Raw genomic sequence first — 18,236 nt, forward strand, 5'->3', positions numbered from 1 at the left:
ACAAGGCCATAACCTTGTACTGCTGCAGGGACGGGGTTGGAGGGAGGCCCAGGCACCAAGCACATTCCCCAAGCACTCAGCAAGCACCTTTGCTTTCCTCCTCTCTTTTCTCAGGACACAGGAAGGGGCTCCGAAACTCTCAGTAACAACCACAGAGGAGGTGCTGGAGTTATCCTGTTTCCCAGATCACCAGGGTGACATGCGGGAAGGGGCTGAGTGGCCCCAAGGGTGCCAGGAAACAGAGAAGAAACCCAAACAAGTCCCTGCACAAGGGCCTTTTGAAATACCTTCACCAGGAGAGCCTGCTCACAGGGTCAAGGGCCACCCTCTCCACCTGCCCCCTCGTGCCCTGGGCCCAGTGACAGAGAACTGCCTGTTCCCATCAACCAAGAGGGTGGGGAAGGGAAGGAGGGAGGCCGAAAATAAACCCTTAACCACTGGATTTGTCAGGAAGACAGACTCAACTAGAGAAAGGTCCAAGAGAAAGACAGTGGGGCAAAGCAGAGGACGCCAAACCCTGGAAGCAACTGCCTCAGCTCCAGCCAGGCTACTTCCTACTGTACACAACCCCAGGTGGAAGAGTCCACCCATGGCCATATGGTCCCCAGAAGCAGGAGGAGGGCATTACCTGTCCTGCAGGGATGGACTCCAAGGAATCAGAACATCCCCGGGCAATGGGCCGGTCCTCAGGAGTCAGACTGTCGGTAGACGAGACGCTGCTGGCCAGGGCCTCCTCCTGAACGAACATGATTCCTGGAGAGACCAGGGTGGGTGGGCAGGCAGGAGGGTGGGCAGGGCAGGGAGAGTGGCCGTTCAACAAGTGGGGTTGGGCTCCTCAGGCTACCGGCATGGCCGGGGGCTAGCCAGACCCCAAAACCCAGCCATATGGATTATAGAAGAACATGTTAAAACTGAAATTTCAAAATAACTCAAGAAAAAACAAATGACTGCTTATCTAATCTCAGAGCAGGGAGAGGTATTCTGAGAATAAATGCAATGGAAAAAACTGATGTGTGACTACATAAAAATTAATCTTCCATAGACATATTTTTTAAAAAAAGGATAAATTAAAACCAGATGAAATGAGAAAAAAGTGTTTGCAGTATCTGACAAAGATTTAGATCGCTAGTCTGTAAAAAGTTCTTACAGATTACAAAAACGGGGGAAGGTTGGAAACCCCATTCACAGACTACAAGGACGTGAACACACATTTGCAGAATGGCCAGAAGACAGAACATGAAAAGAATGCCCACTCTCAGTAGTACACAAAGAAAGGCAAGCTGAAACAAGACACCAGTACTGCCTCTCAACTTCGGCAAAACTCAGACTGACTGTGTGGCCTGCCCCGACCTCACTGGACAGCCGGCACAGGCATGCGAGCTGGCCCACCCATCCAGAGAGTAGTTTGGAGGTATATCTATTAAGAGCCCACAATGTGTTCACCCCTGGAGCATCTTATGACTGGACATCACTCTGTCCCCTGATCTGTCATCTCTGCAGGACTCACAGACATACGGTGCACGGGACGATTCACCAGGGGGCCAGCCCTTGCAGGCCTTGGTCTCCAGCAGGGATGCTGAGTCCAGCCTGAGCCCGCATCCACAGTCCCACTTACTGCAGGATGCACCCACTGACCTGCCCTGCGGCCACCTCCCATAGACAGCAGCACTCTGACCCATGCACCCTGTAAATGCACAGTGTTCCTAAACCCTACTGAAGCTGTTTTATGAACATAGCCTATCTGGACCTGTGACTCCACTCCAGATCACTTCTAGACCACTTGAAGGGAAAGCCTTTGTGAACACTTTCCTGACTGCAGCCAGCAGGGTGAACACGGCATCGGCCACCAGTCTCACGGAGGCCTACAGGAGCCCCAGCTGCCTCCACAGACCAGCGTTGCCATGGTCCAGTGAAATGACTCCAAGCCCTCTGAGCCCCACAGGTCAAGACCCCTTCCAGCTCAGCTGCTCCCCAGGACAGGACAACTCACACAGCCTGGGTCCTCTGCCCACAGCGAGGAAGGCAGGTGGGCCCAAGCTCGGATGCACCCCCCAAAGTGAAGCAGCAGGGGCTAGGCAGGCAGGAATAATGGCAAGCAGACAGCCATGCATGAAGCACCATGATGGGCCACCCTGGTCACCTGCCCAGGCTGCTGCTCTCCTGCAATCCACCCTCTGCCCGCTGAACGTTCAACTCCTACCCATCCTTCGATTCACCTCAGACATCGCCTCCACTGCAGACCTCTGCTCTAGAGTCTATAGAAGCCCCACATCATCCTGCCTTGTTCTCCTCTGGCACATGGCTCATCCTCCCTCATGGCTCCAAGCTCCCCAGGGGCACCATCTGGGTCATCTTGAACTCCCCACTAAGGATGTGGGAAAGGGCAGCCTTCATTGACCACCCCTGTGGAGCTCTGAGCAGTGCCAAGCGCCTCCCCAGCATTCGTTCATGCATGCCTCTCGTTATTTACCACATTTCATCAAATCTAAGATGCGGCAGGTGGAGCCATCTTGGTCCTAGCGGAAGGTGTCCACGGATTTTCCATGACTCCATCTCGAATACCAGCTGGCTGACAGCAACTATGAGATGCCACTGACTGAAAGACGCACCTCAATTTCAGAGAAGTCACAAGGTGGAAATGTGTGCTTCTTAGAATGAATGAAGTAGGGTGCGTCCACTTCACAGTTGAGAAGGTCCCACAGCTAGGAAGCTGGGACACAAACTCAGCTGACAGAGCCCTGGGTCCTGACCACCTCTCCACACAGCCTTCTCTCAGTTCCCAGGCCTGGCTGGACAATCAACTCCGGCACCTCAGGCGACCACCCCTATCAGTCACAATCATCCATGGCTCCGACAGCACCCACAACCACGGGAGGCTGGGTGTTCTCTGGACAGTGCCCCCTTCAGGCAGGCCCCTGACTACCCAGTTCATTAGCAACTAGGCTCCCTTCTGGGGAACCAGGCTGGGAGCAACAGGCATGGGTCAGCAAAGCTGCTCCCCTCCACTAAAAAGCCCTGCCCATCCAGGCAAGACCCAGGAACGCGCGGCCGAACAAACACATAGGAGGCCTCCGAATCAGTGAGAAAAAGACCAACATTTTTTGCCACTACCCACCCCCCAAAGCCCTGTCTGGACACGAGGAAATGTGAACAGGGACAGTCTATCTGTTCCCATCCCGGACCGTGGCCTGTACCAACAAGTGGTCAGAAAGGGCACTCAGTGGATAGAACGGGAATATCAGGAGAGTCCTTAGATGGGGGTCCGACCTTTGCTGTTTCTCACCAAAAGGAAAGAGAGGTGCACACAAAGACATCCACTGCAGTTTTATTTAAGAGGTGCAAATCTGGAGGCAACATCCAGAAGTCCAGTGATGGCAGGGAGGGACAGACTGCAGAGTGCCCCTCTGCAGAGTGTCCCCAGGGCACGAGGGGAGTGAGGAGGGGGCTGAGCTGGTGCAGAGGCTTCACCGACAATGTGGGGGCTGCCTGCAGCTGCAGCCTGGGGGGACAGTGCACCCCTGCACGCCCAGGGCCTGCTCCTCACCGGCTCCTGCTCTGCCTGCCCACACTCACTCACTGATCAACAGATGCCGGCAGAAACGGCTATGTCCCTGACCCTGAGAAGCAGATGCAGCTCCCTGTCCCCAGAAGCCTACAGTCATATGATGCCTCCACAGGCTCGCTTGACCCCCCTGTAGGAGGCGGTGTCAGGGAAGCTTCCTCACCGTGATAGAACCTCCCTGGTTTTTATGTAAGAAAATGCAACCAGAAATCCTCAGTCAAGAGTCTGACAGAAGCAAAATGGGCAATCACCCTGCCACCTAACCCCATCGCTCTGTGCTCAGGAATTCTCTTCCACATCTCATAGGTGTGACCTCTGGGCTGCTCTGCGTCGGGCCTTTTGCCTTAATGCGAGTGCTTCTCCCCTCTTCCTGCCCAGTCTTCCTGTCCCTGCTGGGAGGGCACACACAGCCGACTCTCCCTCTCATCCACCGACGTTGCAGTTGCAGCCCGTGTTTTGGCAGTGATGAGCATTTCACCTCCCCTTCCCGGTATTTTATCCCTTTAAGAGAAAATCCCCACCAGTGGGGTTACCAGGTCAAGGGATGGGAATGTTTTTCTGGCTCTTAAAACATCGGGTTGAACTGTTTTCCCAAGACCTCACACCAAGTTCTGCGTCTCCAGGAGCCCGGGCAGGCGGCGTCCTTTCCTGCGTGTCCCGAGCCTCGGCTCCACTCGGGACGGCACACCCTCCCCTCTTCCGCGGGGGCCGGGCCAGCAGACACGCTCATGGGACCTGCTTCACTCACTCATCTCCGAGGATGCCTGGGTTCAGAGGTGAAAGCCCTTTGAAAACGCTAAGACAGTGGGCAGACGAATGGGCCTTGTCTTCCATGGGTCCACAGGGACACAGATGGCCCATCCTGGCCCCACAAACACAGTATTCTGAGGCTGGGTCACGCCACAGAGATGAGGCAATGATAAAAGCAAGGTTTTCCCCGTGCAGGGATTCAGGCTTCAGACTCAGTAAAGTCAAAGGCCCGGCTTCCTGTAACCAGGAATCAACAGCCCCAAGCCTGTTCAGAGGGCAGCCTCGGGGCCCATCAGACACCCTGCGGTCTCCTAGAGGAGCTCGATGTGGGCGTCAAAGCAATCGGGAGTCCTCACCAAGCAAGCAACAGCTGGCATCAGGCCGGGCACCCCTGCCATGTGTTCCCCTGCGAGGACCAGCCTACAGAAGGCACCGCCCTCCCTGTGTCTGACCCTGTTGGAAGCAGGCGGTGGTACCTCTCCCCCAACCCCAGCCCAGCCAGGGGACCCAGGCAGGGCTGTGTGGCTCCACTAAGAGCAAGACACATACACTATTACCTTGGTTGGAGAGGATGGGCTGGGGCAGGGAGGCAGATGTGGGAGCCACGGTGGGAGGGGAGCTGCTGGGTCTGACACAGGGGACAGCTGAAAGCCGAGAGTCCTCGCCACCCTGAGGACAAGTGCTTGAGTCAGCCCAGGAGAGAAGAGGAAGCACAGAGCTCCCCAAGGCCAAGGCAGTGAGGAGGGAGCACAACAGTTCTCACAAACTGGGTGCTGCAGAGTGTCTCACCCGACCCTTACAGCAGGAACTATTACTGTCCCCAACCCACAGAGGAGAACACAGAGGCTGCAACTTGCCCAAGGTCATGCAACCAGGGAGATGCAGCGGGAACTCAGTAGCCCTGAGCAATCCCAAAGCCCAGGCCCCCCGAGCTGGCTCTGCACCACTGCCCTCCCACCTGCCATACCCACCCACCTTCTTCTCTGGGTTGCTCAGTTTAGACTTGACCTCCTTGGCTTTCTGAATTGCTTTCAGCACTTCCACAGTGTCCAGCTCCTTCTCTGTGGTCACTGTGTCATCTAGACAGACCTAGAGCATCCAGAAAGTGGCTATCAGCATGGGGACTAGCAAACATGGCAGGAGGATGGCAGGGTCCTGCTGAGGATGGGGCGTGAGCACCTGCTGTGGGATAGGCCCTGTGAGGACACCACAGGCTGAGGGAGGCTCAGCTTGCTTGGAGGTGGTTCTTCACCACTCACAGAATTGACCTGGGAGTGCCTTGGAGGACCCCAGGAAGGTCCCACATCTGTCTCTGGAGTCCCTCACCAAGAACAGGAGGCAGCAAGCTCTTGGGCAGCTGGGACTAGGGAAAGGGGACAACTTGAACTAGGCCCCCAGTTAGAGGCAGGAGCCAGACTAAAGAGCAACGGGTAAGGTAACCAGCGGTGGGAGAGGTCAGGGCTCCCACCTGCAAATGCAGGAGGGAGTGGTGGCTGGCAGGCAGTGGGGGTTGGGTGGAGTGGTTGAATGAGGGAAGGTCCCAAGGACATGGGCAGGAACAGATACTCTGTGGACTGGGAGCTTCCCAAGGTCTGCAGCCCAGGAGGGGAGGAGATGACATCTCATGGTCTTGTGATTATGTGGAGGAAGGGGCACTTGGGGCCAAAAAGAGGGAGGTGGACACAAATAGACTCCTAAGTATTTTCTGGCCTGGGATTTCGCGAGAACAGAAAGTTCAACAATCAATGAGAGATTTAGGGGGCCTGCTTGAGGCCCAGGCAATGGGTGAACCTGGTTAAGGAGTGTCTGCTCAGCATCGTGGCAGGTGCACAAACACAGCCAGGGGCAGCAGACACCGGGCTGGGCTATACTAGCAAAGGCAAATCCTTTGGGTTTACAATCAGGCACTACGGCCAAAAGTTGTCCAGGAGACAGGAATATTTTAAGGATCTTGTTTCTGACCCTTTCCTAGAATAAACAGTGTTATCCCAGACAGGAGGGGCAGGAGACGCAAGGGAGCCTTTTCCTGGGGAGATAGTGGACTTCCCAGAACCGAAAAGCCCTCAAGGGACAGAACGTCCTTCTGAGGCAGGGTAGAACAATGGACATATATCCCTACCGCCCATGCAGACTTGACTATATCCCAAGGGTCTCCCTGGGCTCCTCAGGCTGCACTGGGGCTCACCTCTGAGGCCCTCTCTCCGAACTGAGCCAGCACCTTGGTCCGGTAGTCGGGGATGATGCTCAGAGGGTTGTTCAGCAGAAACACGTGCTCCAGACACGGGAGGCTACCTATGCTCCGGACCTCCTCCATCTGCAAGGTATGAGTTCCATCCCCTTTGGTCCCTTCTCTTAATACTTCGGCAACATGCTAACACATTTCATGGCCTCTTTTAAATGAAAGGAATCTTAACATTCTTCTTTAACATGATACACACCAGGCACACAAGTCCCAGAACCGTGAGGTCCTTGGGCTCACCTGTTCGATCCTGTTGTCCCGGAGATCCAGGTTGACCAGTGAGTAGAGCTTGTGCAGGCCACTCAGACTCTCCAGGAGGTTGCCTGCTAGGTTCAAGGTCTTGATGTTCCCCAGCTTGGTGTGAAGCCCTTCCAAGGAGGAGAGCTTGTTGTAGGACAGGTCCAGATGCACAAGATTATACAGGTGCTGCAGCGGCGTGGAGAACAATGTAAAGTGGCTCAGGTCAAGTCTCCAAAGATAGGGGCCTGACACTAATGGCAAGATGGGCCTTCCAACCCAAACTACCCACTTCTGCAAGTCACTCTGACAGGTATTTTAGGAAGGGAAGTCCCTCTTCTCTGCTGCACATGTCACGGCACAGTGGCACCCCTACAGACAGTTGGGGTGGCGGTTGCAAACATAGCTGTCCACCTTCAGGACGGAGATGTGTCATCATGCCTGGTTTTTATTTACTCATGTTTCCTAATTCTTTGGAACTAGAGCAACAGTCACTCAGTGCATTGCTGGGATCCTAAAGGGAAGGCAGCAGCCCCTGCCCTTCAACCCCTGGGTATGGACAAATTCCCAAGGCTGCGTCAGCCTCCTGAACTCTCAGAATGAGACCCTGGGAATGCGGGCAGGCAGTACCGGTCTCCAAAGGGACTACCTGCAGATTGTCCACAACCAGCAATCCATTGTGACTCAGGTCCAGGAACTCAATCTTTGGGATCAGTTTCTTGTGGGGGGGGGAGAAAAAAAGGAACACTCAATGTTACTGTAGGAGGCTGGACCCCAAACACAGCCCCCTACATGGTAGAGGGGCACCCCAGGACACTTTCTCCCGACCATGGACTCCCATGGGCCATCCCTGCAGGACCACTGGTGGGACACCTCCCGCTGCCCAGCCAGTAGCATATCCAAAGGCACACACAGGGCCCCCAATGCTGGGCACTACCCGTTGTTTTCATGGAACACTTGCCTTGTGAAAATGACACACGGCAAGGTCCCAGACAGAAAGGAGTCTGTCCTTCTTTAATCCCTGCCCACAGTCCCTGAGCAGCGCAAACACAGGAACGACACTCTTACTGACCAAATGTCCTCTGGATGTCATTCTTATATGGGCACATCTGTCATCTATGGAGTGATTGTTCTGCTCCACTCTTTGGAGTAAATGTCATCACTTAGTGTGGCTATAGTTTATTAAATTTACATGAAATTAATGTTTTTATTTGGTTCTAAGCACTATCTCACCGATTTTAAACGATTTCATTTGTTTTTTCTTTTGCAATGGAGTCTCACTCTGTCGCCCAGGTTAGAATGCAGTGGCGCGATCTCAGCTCACTGCAACCTCTGCCTCCCGGGTTCAAGTGATTCTCCTGTCTCAGCCTCTCGAGTAGCTGGGATTATTACAGTGTGTGCCACCACGCCCAGCTAGTTTTGTATTTTTAGTAGGGATGGAGTTTCACCATGTTGGTCAGGCTGGTCTCGAACTCCTAACCTCAGGTGATCCTCCCACCTTGGCCTCCCAAAGTGCTGGGATTACAGGTGTTAGCCACCATGCCCGGCCCCCATTTTGAAATTAACTTAAAATTGCAGGCACTGCGCAGAGCACTAGATACAGGTTTTCTGTGATCCTTCCTGAAAAAGCTGAGTTAAATACTCAAACTCAGGGTTTGGTGGGTCCAGAGAAACCCCTGGCACCTGCTGCTGAGAGCATACCACAGACTCGTCGATCTCGGAGATGCTGTTGTGGCTCAGGTCAAGCGTGGTCAATGCCTGCCAAGTGGGGATGACGGCTGTCACAGGGCCTTCTAGGGCCGTGCCTTCAGGCTCCCACTCATCAAATTCTGAGGCTTCAGGAACAAGGACTTCCTGCAGAAAAACATCTGTTGAGCACCACACTTGGGCCCTCACACAACACTAACTGGGAACACAGTAGTTGCAGAATTTAAGGAAGGGTTGGAGCATATTTAGCACATGGAAGTAAACTTGCATTAAAGCAGACCTTTGGTTTGTATGTCTTTAAACGATTGTGAAATCATTCAAAGCTGAATTTTGAGACACATATTCACTCTGTTACCTAGTCTGGAGTGCAGTGGAGCCATCATGACTCACTGCAGCCTCGAACTCCCAGCAGGCTCAAGCAAATCCTCCTGCCTCAGTCTCTTGAGTAGCTGGGACTACAGACGCACACCACCTTGCCCAGCAAATTAATTTTTTTTTTTCTGTAGAAACGAGCGCCGGGCGCGGTGGCTCAAGCCTGTAATCCCAGCACTTTGGGAGGCCGAGGCGGGTGGATCACAAGGTCAAGAGATCGAGACCATCCTGGTCAACATGGTGAAACCCCGTCTCTACTAAAAACACAAAAAAAATAGCTGGGCATGGTGGTGCGTGCCTGTAATCCCAGCTACTCAGGAGGCTGAGGCAGGAGAATTGCCTGAACTCAGGAGGCGGAGGTTGCGGTGAGCCGAGATCGCGCCATTGCACTCCAGCCTGGGTAACAAGAGCGAAACTCCGTCAAAAAAAAAAAAAAAGAAAAAAAGAAACGAGGGCTCCCTACATAGCCCAGATTAGTCTCAAACTTCTGGGCCCAAGTGATCCTCCCGCCTTGACCTCCCAAAGTGCTGGGATTATGGGTCAAGCCACTGCTACTAGCCAGCCATCTTTTCTAGCTTCTCAGAGGCTGAAGGTCAGAATTCAGTTTCCAGGCAACTGAGCTTTCCAAGCTGATGATGTGGTCCTCACTGTGGACACCAGGTCTTTAAAACCATTATGTTAGAGGGATGAAGTCAGACAATGCTAAGACAAGGGGAGGAGAGACCATCAAAATGGAGGAAGGCAGGCCTATTCATTTGATGAGACCTCTCTTCTCACAATGGGTTGCCCTGGGTTCCTTCAGCAAGACAGCGAGACATGCTCGGAGAGGGACTGGATAGTCCAACACTCTCTCCGCAAGCTTCAACAGGAAAATTTTTCACCAAACCCAAGTCTTTTTTTTTTTTTTTTTAAAAGAGACAAGGTCTCCCTATGTTGCCCGGGTTGGTCTCGAACTCCTGGACTCAAGGAATCCTCCTGCCTTAGCCTCCCAGAATGCTAGAGCCATTATACCTGGCCCAAAGCTAAGTCTTGATCAGGCACCTTAAGTCACAATACTAGCTGCTACATCCCTTTTCTATACCCAGAGCAGAATTTTAACATTAGCAAGATATAATCCATAAAAAGGTAAACAGAAACCTACATTCCCAATTTGAATGTTTCTGCTGCCCACATGTAAACAGTCTAGCATTTCTACAACCTCACCCTCTAATCAATTCCATGGAGAAAAAGATACAAATGAGTATGAAGCCAGGGATTGTTAAAGCTTAGAGGATCCATCTAAGCTTAGTTATAAATCTAATTAATAGGTCCTGCCACTTGCCACAGCTTAGCAATTTGTGCATTAAAAAAACCAATGACAGCCGGGCACAGTGGCTCACGCCTGTAATCCTAGCACTTTGAGAGGCTGAGGCAGGCAGATCACCTGAAGTCAGGAGTTTGAGACCATCCTGGCCAACATGGTGAAACCCTGTCTCTACTAAAAATACAAAAATTGGGGCCAGGTGCGGTGGCTCACACCTGTAATCCCAGCACTTTGGGAGGCCGAGGTGGGTGGATCACAAGGTCAAGAGATCGAGACCATCCTGGTCAACATGGTGAAACCCCGTCTCTACTAAAAATACAAAAAATCAGCTGGGCATGGTGGCGTGTGCCTGTAATCCCAGCTACTCAGGAGGCTGAGGCAGGAGAATTGCCTGAACCCAGGAGGCGGAATTTGCAGTGAGCCAAGATCGCGCCATTGCACTCCAGCCTGGGTAACAGAGCGAAACTCCGTCTCAAAAAAAAAAAAAAAAAAAAAAAAAAAAAAAAAATTAGCCAGGTGTGGTGGTGGGCACCTATAGTTCCAGCTACTCAGGAGGCTAAGGCAGGAGAATTGCTTGAACCTGAGAGGTGAGGTTGCAGTGAGCTGAGATCACACCACTGCACTCCAGTCTGGGCCAAAGAGTGAGACTCTATCTCAAAACAAAAACAAACAGACAAACGACATTTTGTTTGACCAATAACATTTTTTATTTTTTGGCGAAAAAAGCCAAGTTCCTTAAAATGTCTCGTTAACAACACAGACTTTTATGCAGATGTGAACTGAAGTGTTCCAGGGGGTGTCAAGAGCTGAGAGGCCCCCTGTGAGTATATGGCTACCCCACAGAAAGTCCAACTTCTGAATACTGACAAACATAGCAGTGTCTACACCCATTCTCAGTGGCTGAAGACCACAGCCCAGGACACTGACCTACAGACCCTGCCCCAGGCAGAATACACGTGAAGCTTACTTACCTTCATGGAAGTTGCTGAGAAGCGGACACTCAGAGTGGCTAAGGTGGGCTTCGAGGAGACCAGCCCTCTAATGTGCTTAGCATCACAGTGACTTATCTGGAACAAGAATGGCCACATCTCAGAAACAGCATCCTTGCTCCATCAGAAGTCCCTAGACACAGGTGTTCCCTACCCCCATACAAAAGAAGCACAAGGGCCGGGCGCGGTGGCTCAAGCCTGTAATCCCAGCACTTTGGGAGGCCAAGGCGGGTGGATCACGAGGTCGAGAGATCGAGACCATCCTGGTCAACATGGTGAAACCCCGTCTCTACTAAAAATACAAAAAATTAGCTGGGCATGGTGGCGCGTGCCTGTAATCCCAGCTACTCAGGAGGCTGAGGCAGGAGAATTGCTTGAACCCAGGAGGCGGAGGTTGCGGTGAGCCGAGATCGCGCCATTGCACTCCAGCCTGGGTAACAAGAGCGAAACTCCGTCTCAAAAAAAAAAAAAAAAAAAAAAAAAGAAGCACAAGGATGGGCAACCCAAATCCTCAGAGACGGGAGGCCACTCAAGACTGAAGTCTCTCTTCTTCCCAGTGTCAGTGCTGACCAAACATTTTCTCAGGAATCTAGTAAGAAAGGTGCCTGGCCTCTCAGACTCAAAACGGACCACAAATTCCATTTCCTCTGTAAGAGCTGCCTGGGGCTTGGCAGGTGAACATGAAGTGTGGGTCATGGAAACTGCTCGGGAGAACAAGGGGCCTCCACAGCACAGTGAGTGGGGTGGGTCCCCCGTTTGCCCAGCCCCCACTCCACAGAACTCAGCTGTCCTATGGTAAGGAGGGGCGGGGCACAGGCCCAAGCACACCCACAGACCCGGATCCAGACCCTCAGGCTGCTCGGCAGGGCTGAGTCCGGGTTCCCCTTCACCTCCCAGCCCTCACTCAGCAGCAGTGGCCAAAGCACTCCTTGAGGGAGTGGTCCTCCAGCCTAGACCGCTGCAGGCAGAAGAGCCCAGGGCACAGCAAAGGCTCTAGAGGGAGACTTGGCTGAATTCAAACCCCAGCTTTCCGCTCACTAACTGTGTGGCCCTGGCCAAATGTCCTTATTGGCCCAAGCCTCAGGTTCCCCAACTGTAAAATGGGAATAAAAATATCCTTTTCACAGGGCTGCTGGAAAGATTCAATCAAGGAAACATGGGGACACAGGGGAGTACACAAAAGTCATGCTCAAAAAATTATGTTTTGAAACATGTTTTCGTTTTCATTACTGACTCTCCTTTTTTTAAAAAAAAAATGGTAAAATTGGTGTTACAAACCAAGGAGTCCAGTAGTAACGAATGCAAAGCATTTCTTGTGTGGGCGCCCCAGAGGGCAGGGCAACCTCGAAGCTCTTTGCCAATCGGTCTTGGGAAATACAGACTTGTATTTGGCTCTGTATGACCCTCGGGATGACTTCCCAGGACTTTAACTTGAAGTTAACATGCCCCCTGCCCCTATAAGGAGACCCAGAAGGAGCCAGGTGCTGGTGCTCCACCTTGGCTAACTGCCCCTATGCTCATGCTAGGGTAGAGACGTGCAGACCAGCCAGGGACAGGACAGGCCTCTCTTCCTCCGCCTTCACAGGGCCTGGTTACCTAGGAAGAACCTGTCACACACTGCCAGACACGAAAGCACAGCACCTTATGATTCAATCAGGACACCCAACATCACAAACACTCCCTAGCCACAGAGCTGGGAGCGAGAGGATGCCGCGCGGGCCTCAGCCCTCCTTGCACTCCAGCAGCCCTGGGCCTTACCTCCACCTGATGCAGGGACTTGAATATTGATAGGTCAAATGGCAGGAGCTGCTCCTGAATGTTGCTGGTCCCAAAAGGTCCTTCTGTGCCAGAAACCTGAGGCCAAAGATAAAGCTTGAATTGGGAACAGCGCTGTACACCCATCGGACAGTGCTGCAGCATCTAACAAGTCAAAGACAACTTTGACCACTCTGCCTTCAACAAAGCAGGCTCAGGCCAAGCTTTAATGTAACAGGACACTGGGTCACGACTGCCCCCTGGTGCCCACAGCTACAAGCACAGTGTCAAGAATAACCAGGCAGCCTTCCTTCCACCAAGAGTTTCCCATGGTCTCCCTCATACACACTGCCAGCCAGTCCCCCGAAGGCTGCAACCCCACCAACTGAGGAGCTTTCCATGACTGAGCTGCTACAGCTTTACCTTAAGGTACTTAAGGCGACAGGTGAAGTCCAGAATGTGCCCAAGGTCAGTCTTGGCATCCCCGCTGGCGCATGTTGGCTTTCCCTGCTGCAGCTGCTCCGTGACGGCATACAGCTGCAGGGGTCCAATGGCAAAGACCTCGCCAGCCCCCAGGAGCTGTTCTCCTGCAAGAGCCATGCCCTGAGGGATAAGTGTCCAGCCCCAGCCCCAGCCCCAGCCCTTGTGCAGACGGGACTGCCACATTTTTTTTTTTTTTTTTGAGACGGAGTTTCGCTCTTGTTACCCAGGCTGGATTGCAATGGCGCGATCTCGGCTCACCGCAACCTCCGCCTCCTGGGCTCAGGCAATTCTCCTGCCTCAGCCTCCTGAGTAGCTGGGATTACAGGCACATGCCACCACGCCCAGCTAGTTTTTTGTATTTTTAGTAGAGATGGGGTTTCACCATGTTGACCAGGATGGTCTCGATCTCTCAACCTCGTGATCCACCCGCCTCGGCCTCCCAAAGTGCTGGGATTACAGGCTTGAGCCACCGCGCCCGGCCGGGACTGCCACATTTTTTCTGTCAACAAGCAGTTGGCAAGCACCCACTGTGTCAGGGCAAAGCCATGGCCCTGAGCGTGCAGGAACTGCTGCCCTTCTGGGTGCACGCTAGGCATGGGGCAACCCTAGATAGTTGATGACAGAGGAGGGCAGGGTTGTAGGGCTGTGTAGCCACCAAGGAGTGAGGCTGAATCGAGACCAAAGGCACTGAGCCAGAGTGAGGCTGCCGAGAGAGAACATTCTGGGTGACAGACCTACGCTGCAACCTCCGAAATGCAAACATCCAGGTCAGGTGCAGGCCTAGGCTGCCAGCACAATGCAGAGCCTGGGAGCAAGATGGGTTCTAAGCCCAACTGGCGCTTGGTCCTGGCTCCACTCCCCCCAGCCAAGTGCCCTCAGAGTGGTAACTGGGCCTCTGACCCTGTGTCCTCACCTATACCTGTGGCTCCTGAGGGAAAGCAGTAAGATGCTAACAGGAAGCATTCATCACACATTAGCTACTGTAACTGTGCTCTCTGGCAGGGATGGGGCCTAGGCTCAGCTTCTATCTGCCATCTGAGCCCTTTCAGGCAAGCACAAACCAGGTGTGAGGGAGCCGCATGCTACCCAACTTCCAGCACCCACCACAGGGCTCTGGAACACAGCCCAAGTCTAGACTGAGCCCCTGACACAGGTAATCAAGAGTACTGACCACAGCTCCTCTGACCTGGCCACCTATAGGGCAGGCAGGTGGGCAGATTTGGCTATGAACAGGTCAATGGATCTGAGTAACTCTAAGGAGGCGGGACCCTATAAAGCTCCAGAATGACTTCTGTGCCACCCTGTGTGTCTGGCCACCTCATAAAACTATACAACTTATGCCCAGTATTTCAAGGACCTGTGGCCACATACCTTTCTCAAACAGCTCTTCAGCCAGCGCCGCGGTGATGCCATTTATCTCCTGCAGAGAACACAAAACCTGCCCTTAGAAAGGCCATCTGCTCCCAGTCCCTGGGATTTGCACAGTCCCTGCTATCTACCCTCTTTGTTGTAGCAGTGCCAGCTCTCTGGAAAGTTTAAAGAAAGAAGAGCATATAGCCAGGTGCAGTGGCTCACACCTGTAATCCCAGCACTTTGGGAGGCCGAAGTAGGCGGATCACAAGGTCAGGAGATCGAGACCAGCCTGGCTAACATGGTGAAACCCCATCTCTACTAAAATCACAAAAATTAGCTGGGCATGGTGGTGTGCACCTGTAATCCCAGCTACTTGGGAGGCTGAGGCAGGAGAATTGCTTGAACTCGGGAGGTGGAGATTGTAGTGAGCCAAGATTGCACCACTGCACTCCAGCCTGGTGACAAAACGAGACTCCATCTCAAAAAAAAAAAAAAAAAAAGACAGCATAGACCTACAATGAAGCAAGAAGCTTAGAAAGGGAAACTAAGGCTGGGCGCGGTGGCTCACACCTATAATCCCAGAACTTTGGGACGCCGAGGCAGTCAGATCACGAGGTCAGGAGACAGACCCTCCTGGCTAACATGGTGAAATGCCTCTCTACTAAAAATATAAAAAATTAGCCAGGTGTGGTGGCATATGCCTGTAGTCCCAGCTACTCAGGAGGCTGAGGCAGGAGAACTGCTTGAACCTGGGAGGTGGAGGTTGCAGTGAGCCAAGACCGTGCCCCTGCACTCCAGCCTGGGTGACAGAGTGAGACTCTGTCTCAAAAAAAAAAAAAAAAAAAAAAAAAAAAAGGGGAAGAAACTAAATATTCTAGTTATATGGACACCTGCAACATCTCCTCCAAAGTAGAAGGGAAACCAGCCTAATGCTATGACTCCAGTCCATAGGGCCAAGGGCACTGTGGCCCAGTAGAGCTGTACTATGCTAAGGGCTTTTGGGAAGCCAGCAGCTCCCAAAACTGGCTCTGGGTGTTCCTAGGAGAATGTGTGGCAGAGAGGAAGTCCAATTTTTTTTTTCTGGAAAAGAGGCTCTTATCACCCTGGTGGGATGGACTGCCTAGAGCTAATTCTTCCTGGGAATGACCATTTCAACTTTCTCTCATGTTTTATATGTATGTCAGGAAAAGAGTGAACATTTTTTCTTCTTGTGCTCATCCCTTCCAGATTCACCATAGTAACACTCAGCCCCGGGGTCACAAGAAGTGGGAAGAATTTCCTTTTTAAATTGATGTGGTGAAGGAGGCAGGACGAGGCCAAGCCTCCAGCCATACAAACAACAGGCTGAGATCCTAATTCATACTGGGTCATAGCCTAAGCCACTAAAGGCTCCTTAATCCTCCCCAACGTCCTACAAGAGGAAAAAAGAAAACTTTTTTTTTTTTTTTTTAAATAGAGACAGGGTCTTGCACTGTCACTCAGGCTGGAGTGTAATGGGATGACCATAGCTCACTGCAGCCTGGAACTCCTGGGCTCAAGTGATCCTCCTACCCCAACCTCCCAAGTAGCTGTGATTATAGGCGTGTGCCACCATGCCTGGCTAATTCTTGTATTTTTAGCAGAGATGGGGTTTCACCATGTTAGCCAGGCTGATCTCAAACTCCTGACCGCAAGTGATCCCCCTGCCTCAGCCTCTCAGGGTGCTAGGATTATAGGCGTGAGCCACCATGGCCGGCCAACCCATTATTTATTTATTTATTTTTTTTTTTGAGACAGAGTTTTGCTCTTGTTTCCCAGGTTGGAGTGCAATAGCACAGTCTTGGCTCACTGCAACCTTTACCTCCTGGGTTCAAGCAATTCTCCTGTGTCAGCCTCCCGAGTAGCTGATATTACAGGCATGCACCACCACGGCCAGCTGATTTTGGATTTTTAGTAGAGATAAGGTTTCTCCAAGTTGGTCAGGCTGGTCTTGAACTCCCAACCTCAGGTGATCCACCAACCTCAGCCTCCCAAAGTGATGGGATTAAAGGCATCAGTCACGGTACCTAGCCCAACCCACTAATTTTTAAGAAAATATTTTGTAGAGACAGGGTCTCACCATGTTGCCCAAGATAGTCTTGAACTCCAGGCATCAAGAAATCCTCCCACCTCGAGAGAGATCCAAGATGGCTGATCACTAGCAGCTCGAGATTGTAGCTCCCAGTGAGAGCACAAAGAACGAGCGGACGCCACACCTTCACATGAATTCTTGTTGCTCACGCACCAGGAGATTCCCAGCGGAAGAGCCCCACAGGTCGCCAGCGCAACTCTTGTGATCGGCAAGGTGGTTTTGCCGGCGCCTTGGAGCGTCGGTTCTTGGTGCAGAGTCAGACAAGCACCATCAATCTTAACGCCGCTGATTTAGTCGGCGCAGTGGGTTGCTCAGATTTCGGCGCTGACAATCAATAAGTTGGACGTCCACTCAGAAACCCAATTACAAAGACGGTAATTATAAAGACCACAGATGGATAAATCTACAACGAAGGGAAGAAAACAGCCAAAAAAAGGCTGATAATACCCAAGATCAGAATGCCTCTCCCTCAGCAGGGGATCACAGTTCCTCATCAGCAACGAAACAAGGCTTGATGGAGAACGAGTGTGTTCCAATTACAGAAGCAGGCTTCAAAATGTAGATAATAAGAAACTTCTGTGAATTAAAATAACTTGTTCTAACCCAATCCAAAGAAACTAAGAACTTTGAAAAAAGGTTTGATGAAATGTTAACAAGAATACACAATTTAGAGAGGAAAGTAAGTGAATTGATGGAGCTGAAAAACACAATACAAGAACTACGTGAAGTATGCACAAGTTTTAACAGCCGAATCGATCAAGCAGAAGAAAGGATATCAGAGGTTGAAGACCAACTCCATTAAATAAAACAAGAAGACAAGATTAGAGAAAAAAGGATAAAAAGGAACGAGCAAAGTCTCCAAGAAATATGGGACTATGTGAAAAGACCTAATCTACGCTTGATAGGTGTACCTGAATGTGATGAAGAGAATGAATCCAAGCTGGAAAATATGCTTCAGGATATTATTCAGGAAAATTTTCCCAACCTAGTAAGGCAGGATAATAATCAACTCCAGGTAATACAGAGAACACCACAAAGATATTCCTCAAGAAGAGCAACTCCAAGGCACATAATCGTCAGATTCACCAGGGTTGAAATGAAGGAGAAAATACTAAGGGCAGCCAGAGAGAAAGGTCAGGTTACCCACAAAGGGAAGCCTATCAGAATTACAGCAGATCTCCCAGCAGAAACCCTACAAGCCAGAAGAGAGTGGGGACCAATATTCAACATCCTTAAAGAAAAGAACTTTTTTTTTTTTTTTTTGAGACAGAGTTTCACTCTTGTTACCCAGGCTGGAGTGCAATGGCGCGATCTCAGCTCACCGCAACCTCCGCCTCCTGGGTTCAGGCAATTCTCCTGCCTCAGCCTCCTGGGTA

At 51.8% G+C, this 18,236-nt stretch overlaps 1 protein-coding gene across 2 annotated transcripts in view; it reads right to left on the reverse strand.

Annotated features, from left to right (window-relative positions):
• The window catches only part of NISCH (nischarin), a 39,214-nt gene that overhangs the window by 7,997 nt on the left and 12,981 nt on the right, over positions 1-18,236 (reverse strand). Inside the window, exons 4-14 of one of the 2 annotated variants that reach the window (XM_039477152.2) lie at positions 14,769-14,817; positions 13,338-13,501; positions 12,918-13,013; positions 11,142-11,237; positions 8,490-8,642; positions 7,438-7,506; positions 6,792-6,977; positions 6,498-6,626; positions 5,288-5,401; positions 4,870-4,981; positions 629-753 (exon numbers count right to left, since the gene is read on the reverse strand). In XM_039477152.2, coding sequence (XP_039333086.1) covers positions 629-753; positions 4,870-4,981; positions 5,288-5,401; positions 6,498-6,626; positions 6,792-6,977; positions 7,438-7,506; positions 8,490-8,642; positions 11,142-11,237; positions 12,918-13,013; positions 13,338-13,501; positions 14,769-14,817 — 1,293 coding nt within the window. Of the gene's footprint in view, positions 1-628; positions 754-3,309; positions 4,327-4,869; positions 4,982-5,287; positions 5,402-6,497; positions 6,627-6,791; positions 6,978-7,437; positions 7,507-8,489; positions 8,643-11,141; positions 11,238-12,917; positions 13,014-13,337; positions 13,502-14,768; positions 14,818-18,236 lie in introns of those variants that run through there. The other variant, XM_039477153.2, reaches the window with a different exon arrangement.

This window comes from Saimiri boliviensis, chromosome 8, assembly GCF_048565385.1.
Source record: "Saimiri boliviensis isolate mSaiBol1 chromosome 8, mSaiBol1.pri, whole genome shotgun sequence".
Taxonomy (NCBI): domain Eukaryota; kingdom Metazoa; phylum Chordata; class Mammalia; order Primates; family Cebidae; genus Saimiri; species Saimiri boliviensis.